This window comes from Phaseolus vulgaris, chromosome 5 (assembly GCF_000499845.2).
Source record: "Phaseolus vulgaris cultivar G19833 chromosome 5, P. vulgaris v2.0, whole genome shotgun sequence".
Classification (NCBI taxonomy): domain Eukaryota; kingdom Viridiplantae; phylum Streptophyta; class Magnoliopsida; order Fabales; family Fabaceae; genus Phaseolus; species Phaseolus vulgaris.
Window position 1 is genome coordinate 7,301,500 of NC_023755.2, and position 6,291 is coordinate 7,307,790.

The window sequence follows — 6,291 nt, forward strand, 5'->3', positions numbered from 1 at the left end:
TCTCACATTGAGACCTGTTAATCTTGCGTGAGACTATATATTTATATAGATCTCGGCCAACAAATTTGTTATGATAGGTTCTAAATAACTTTGATATCATTTTAAGAAGTAAACTTTAAGTCTAACTCAACCTTATAAAATGACTGACTCTTAAAGATAAAATTTACACATACTTATATACTTTGAAATCTCTTAATCCACATGGTCCGACAATTCTATTTAAAACATTATTTATTTTAGTTCATATAAATTTTTTCAATTTTATCCTTAAAGAAACTTAAAATTTTTGGAAGAAAGAAAGATTTATCCTTAAACAAAATAAGGGTTTTAGTGAAAACTTTTTCATTATAAAAGTAGAAAAATTGAAAGATATTGAAAAGATGCAGCTGAAGATGGAGTTCAGCAACAAGAAAAAAAATCATCCACTAACTAGAATTAACTACAGATATTTATAAGTTTGAATTACAAGTCCCATTTTCCTAATATATTGGGACACATAATGGAGGATGTGTATCATAGTAATAGCTAAACACCACAGGTAAAAACATATGCACTCACCATCACTCACTTCAAACAATGGATTAATTTCATCTTCATTTTTTTTTATTGTTTTAATTTTTCTTTGGCATGGTGGCATTGGGGACTGAAGTCCCACATCAGTAATTGTTCCACATGTGAGGCATCCCCACTTCAGATAAGTAACTCTCTGAGCTTCCTTCTCCAAAGCTTGTAGACCCTTTAAGACTTTGGTTCAGAGGATTCCTTTCCATTTTTGTGATCTGACTCAAAACAGCTTTCAACACTTTTCTGTCACAGGATAAAGGGTCTAAACAGTAACCCAAATTTGGTGCTCCTCCATATGTAGTTGCAGGTAGTTTAGGCTCCATGGTAGTCATGTGGTTGAAAATGGGGTTTGCTTGGTTCTGAGAGAAAATGGAGAAGCAGGGCACTTGCTCAAACTCATCTGCATGAGCTTGAGTTTGATCAAAACTAATGTAAGAGTCCATTAATGCAGGAAGAGATGAAGAGCCTGTGTCTTCATAGCAGCTACCCATGCTAGGTTTGGCTGAAACTTCTCTGCTTTTGTAGAACACTCTACACAAAACCCAGTCTTCCTGCATTTACATATTGTGCACATTGTTTAAGCTAAGGTCTTTAACTAATATTGGATTAAGCAAAACAGTTCAGAAAGTGAAAGGAAAGCAGTATGATTGATCCTATGAAAACACAAGCCAAAAACCTTACACATGGAAGAATTTGGTGCTTTCAAAGGCTTACATAAGGGTACAATAAATAAAAAAATCAAATAGGATCTTCTTAGGTCAGCTACCCCATATATCTTATGCAGTCACATTCTAGCCAATAGCCAAGTGAGACAAAATTTGGTTTTGGCACAGAGCAAAAACATATCCCAAAAAGTCAAAAGTCCTCAAATTTTTTATTGCAAATCACTAGCTGCCTCCCTGATGCATGCAAAGGAAATCAAACAAGGCCCTTGCCAAAAGTCTATGTATAACATAATATTTTATGTATATACTGACCATTCAAAGTGGTTAATGGAAAAACAAGTTCCCATTACTCACTCATTTTGGTCCAATACTAGCTGGTATAAAATGTTGTCACAACTTCACATAAAATATGCATGTAAATGAAACATGTTTAGAGGACACAGAAATTAGATCCTTTTTATATATTCAATTACAATACATAATCAGTATAAACTATAGTATATATTAAGTTGTTTAACTAAGTCATATCATTGATATAATATATAATCAGCTGATATATAACATTAGGGTATATATACCTTAGAAGAAGAAACTTTAGGGGGTCCATGGGGACCTTCTATGCGAAACTCATGCATGACCCATTCAGTTTTTCTCCCTTTGGGTGCCCTTCCTTGATAGAACACCAAAGTCTTCCTCATACCAACAAGGGTGCCCTTGCGAAGGATAGGTCTGTCCTTCCCTGTGGCCTTCCAGTACCCTGAGGCAGTGGCACGATTTGTGCGTAACCCTGTTGCATACTTACGGTCTCTTTGTGTATAGAAATACCAGTCTTTCCCTCCCACACATGCTGTTTCTGCATAACCATTACAACACAGTGTTATCATTATTATTATAAATACTATTATCATTAACAATCTAAGAACATAATTTCAAAAACAATGATACATCGTATGCAATTTATAGTGAAAAAAAGTTGTATGTTTTGTGTTGTAGAAGTCAACTACATGACTAGTGTTAAAACCATCTGTTAATGTCAACAATATTACATTATTATTACTAAGTTGAAGGAAAAAAGTGATTCAAATGTGTAGAAAAGAAGAGGGGTGCTTATATTTTTGTGGTGATGTATATATAATATCTTCTTGATTTCAGTAAGAAAGAGGAACATGTGCAGTTAGGTCAATAAGGTGTGTCGTGTGTTCAAGTCAACTATGATCAGTTAAAAACAATTGTTCACATTAACAACATTATCTTTTGTTTATAATATAATCCTAAAATTAAATGAGTAAGGTTTTCTTTACTTTGTCTTGTTAGAACAAATAAAAATTATTAAAAGAAGTTATATACATATTGTTCCATTGTACAATAGACTCTATATATAATACTCAGAATCAGAATACAGTTTAAAGAAAAATACAAAAACCAAACAGTTCTTCATGAGAAGCAATTATTATTATTTGAATGCAAATTATTCTGGTTACTATTCATACAGGCCCCTGTTTATGAACAGCTTAATTCTTCCATTAATTGCACTTGTTTCTTCTGATTTACCTATCCTTATCAGTTTCTTTTCCTATATGACATGCTTACATAAAATACAAAACTAATTATGTTGATTTCATAATCAAACAGTTGGTATTATTTCTTAAATAATGTAAACTATGAACACATGGCCTAGCACACCAAAGCAATGTTGACCCATCATATCAGGCCCAGAAATCTCTTTTGTCCTTGTTCATAAAAATATGTTATTAAGCACCTCAATAATTATTCATGTAGTACCAAAATAAATAAACACACAGATATTTTAAGGTGCTTTTTTTAAATATTTAAAAATTAAGAAGGATAGAGATCCTTTTTCCTCCTTGGAGATAAGGAATTAATTTTTCAGTAAATTATTGTTCAGTGGATTAAGGGGGAAAAAAGAAAAGCAAGTAGGACATGACAGTTAAAGAGAAAATGTAAATTTAACTGTGCTGCTCATGATAAGTCAAATCTCAGTGTAATTGTTTTTGACATGAAAGTACTATAAACATGGTGAGATCCAGCTAGAATAGTGATAAGGCTTGGGAGTTCAATCACTTTAATATGACATGTAAGGGGAGATGTTCATGTGCAGGTGTGTTGTTGCAATGAAAATCATTATCTGAATTATTTTGGTGAAAAAATCACTGTCAAACACTTTATAATAGGACAAAATTCAATAAGTCAAATTTTTCAAAAACTGAAAAAAGCTATGAAGGTGATGTATATCATGCATTAACCGTTGGATAATATTACAATATATTGCATATAATATATATATACATGCAGATATATATGATTTTTAGAGCTTCCCATTCAAAGTTTCCAACCTAACTGTGCAGATCCCTTTCAATGAGAGAGCAGTGCTTCTGCATCCACAATTTCATATTAACATATATATAGAATTAATAATTATTAAGTACGGAAGACAAATTCTTTTTTTTTTATTAAAGTAAATTCCAATATATTTAAGTTTATTATATAATATATAGTACAGGAGTGCAGCCACCTGTTCCTATCTATGTGAATGTGGCTGGGGTTGAAATTAAAGTTATGCCCCACAAGAAAATGCAAACTGAAAATAGAGATGTTTTTCCAATTATTAACAAGGAAAATATTGAATTAATTTGGATCATACATCAGACATGGAATTATTGATATACCAGAAAGAAGAAGAGATGAATCTTGTTCTTTCACTAAGCAAACAGAATCCTCAGAATATGTCATAATCAGAGGGTTAAAAGGATGAACACTTGATGATGATGATGATGATGAACCATAATTTTGTGATGAATTGATGTGTAGGAATTAGAGGTACTCTATAATGTCTCACTAGGCACAGATGGCAGCTATATATGTTGTTTGTTTGGCATGAAAGCACTGAGAAGTGCATGTATAGATTGGGATCTATAAGAGCCATTGCAGTTGCTATCATCACCTCACCCCACATAAATGAATTTGCCCTCATCACAACAATTCAAAACAAATGAAAGTAACAACTCATTTTGTACTTTATCAACCATAATAGGAAACTGGAATGGATCAAGCATGCTGCATGCCCATTATTAGTGTCATGTGGGGTGGCTTTGCCCTTCACTCTGAGATGAACAAAACTACACAAAATTTCAATCTTTCCCAGTTTCTCTTATGATGAGAAGCAAAAACTAAAAACATGAACATGATTATCAATACTTGATGATATATATCAGATAATGCATGATATGTATAGAGAAGAATAAGAGTACTGACCAGGAATATCCCAAGGTTCACACTTGTTAAGGTCAACATCTATCATGAGAAGGGAATCATTGTGTGTGAGCTTCTTCATCAAGTAATCACAGACAAGCTCTTCATCTCTTGGATGGAACCTGAACCCTGGTGGCAACTTTGCCTCCACCATGCTTATGTTGCTCATGATTTGGAATGGATAAAGGGGTGTGGATAGAAGAAAGAGAAAAGAGGGTGAGAGTTGAAGTGAGAAAAATGGAGAAGTATAATAAAGGAAGGAGGAGAAGAAAGGAGTATATATAAATGGAGAGGGATCACAAGTTGCTAAGTCAACATGTAATTGTTTGCATGGAAGAAGGGTAGGATGGTCATTAAGTTCTGTGTCTCAACACAATGAATGATGACGTGCACAACCCAATCACCTCCTTCATTTCTGCCTCTTAAACTTATTTTCATCTCTTCACCATTTATGTCCTTCACATTATCACAAATAATACAAAACATACATTTTTTTTTCACACTTCCTAATTACCCTTTCATCAAAATTTACACCATGTTATTTATTCTTATCAAACATTTTTTCCCACTTCAATTACACATCAAATTTTGAAATAAAATGATTAAAATGAGTAAATCGTGTTATCTTTAGATAATTTTAATTAAAATTTGATTATACTAAAATTTTCACACATTTACACACACTAAAATGGTATCGTTTTGATACGATTTTTTTTTGCATAATAACATCGTATCATCTTTACATAACTTAACTATTTCGATAATTTTTTAAATTTTTATCTATTTTACTAATTAAGAGGTAAAATTTTACCATTATTGATTAAAATATTCAATAATAACATTATAGATGAAGAAAAAGTTTTTTTTATATATATTTGAATCATAGATCATGCTAAAAGAAGCATGGTAAATATCTCTCTCCCTTACATAAATAGAGATACATCAAATTTAACTTTAACATGATGATTATAACTCTCACATAAATTTGTGATGAAAAAAAAAAGATAATAATTAGAGAGTAGGCACATAAGCAGCCAGTTTGAAATGAAGAGTGTGGTGATGAGAGATGACATAGCCATCTATTTTAATTTTGTCCACTTCTTCAAGATCTCTCTCCCCTTCTAATAATTTATTTTATTTTATTCAATGTTTTGTTATTTATCTTTGTCACAAACTAATACACTTTTGTTAATATGCTTTGCCCAAACTAGAAATGCATAATCTCTCTCCTTTTGCTTTTGAATTGTATTCATATTGGTTGTTCATAAGCTGGCATCCATAAGAATTTTCTTGAATGACCTTTATTTGGAACAAAGCATAGAGTGATTAATATCATATATTAATTTTTGTTTAAGGGTTATGCTGAATAATTTATATGCATATATGAAGAAGACACATAGGCTAAAGAGTATTTTGTGCTCAAATTTTATAGGATGCCAAGGGAGTTAGGATGTTAGGTGATCAATTTCGTCACAATATTAAAAAAATGCCTAAAATATCAACACTAATGCTTTTATTAATTTATTAATCTATTCAAATCTTGTTGTTAACCCAACACTTCAAAAGGGTTACACCTCCTAAATTCTCTTAATCAAATATATTACCACATGTAATTAATATAATTAGGCATATATAATAAACTCAGATCCTCTTATTTAGTTCAACATATATGCTAAAGACTTTTTACTAGTTTAAGAAAATTTAAAAATAGTATTTATTTGTAAAAAAATATATGTTGTCAAACACCCTTGAGAACATTCTAAACCAGTGTTCAATATATAACTTCTAATAT

The 6,291-nt window shown here is 31.5% G+C and overlaps 1 protein-coding gene across 1 annotated transcript; it reads right to left on the reverse strand.

Moving 5' to 3' along the window:
* Nucleotides 1–398: 398 nt before the first annotated feature.
* LOC137835036 (NAC domain-containing protein 21/22-like) lies at nucleotides 399–4,952 on the reverse strand. The gene is made up of 3 exons (XM_068643335.1): nucleotides 4,503–4,952; nucleotides 1,808–2,082; nucleotides 399–1,115 (listed from the first exon to the last, which is right to left on the reverse strand). The coding sequence occupies exons 1-3, from the start codon at nucleotides 4,666–4,668 to the stop codon at nucleotides 657–659; spliced, it is 900 nt and encodes a 299-aa protein (XP_068499436.1). The 5' UTR covers nucleotides 4,669–4,952; the 3' UTR covers nucleotides 399–656.
* Between the last annotated feature and the right edge of the window lie 1,339 nt (nucleotides 4,953–6,291).

Excerpts from the sequence above, each read along its gene's own strand:
- LOC137835036 (XM_068643335.1), bottom strand. The coding sequence starts at position 4,668 with ATGAGCAACATAAGCATGGTGGAGGCAAAGTTGCCACCAGGGTTCAGG. Across the intron at positions 2,083-4,502 it reads TGAACCTTGGGATATTCCTG|AAACAGCATGTGTGGGAGGG; the intron begins GTCAGTACTCTT and ends ATGGTTATGCAG. Across the intron at positions 1,116-1,807 it reads CTAAAGTTTCTTCTTCTAAG|GAAGACTGGGTTTTGTGTAG; the intron begins GTATATATACCC and ends ATGTAAATGCAG.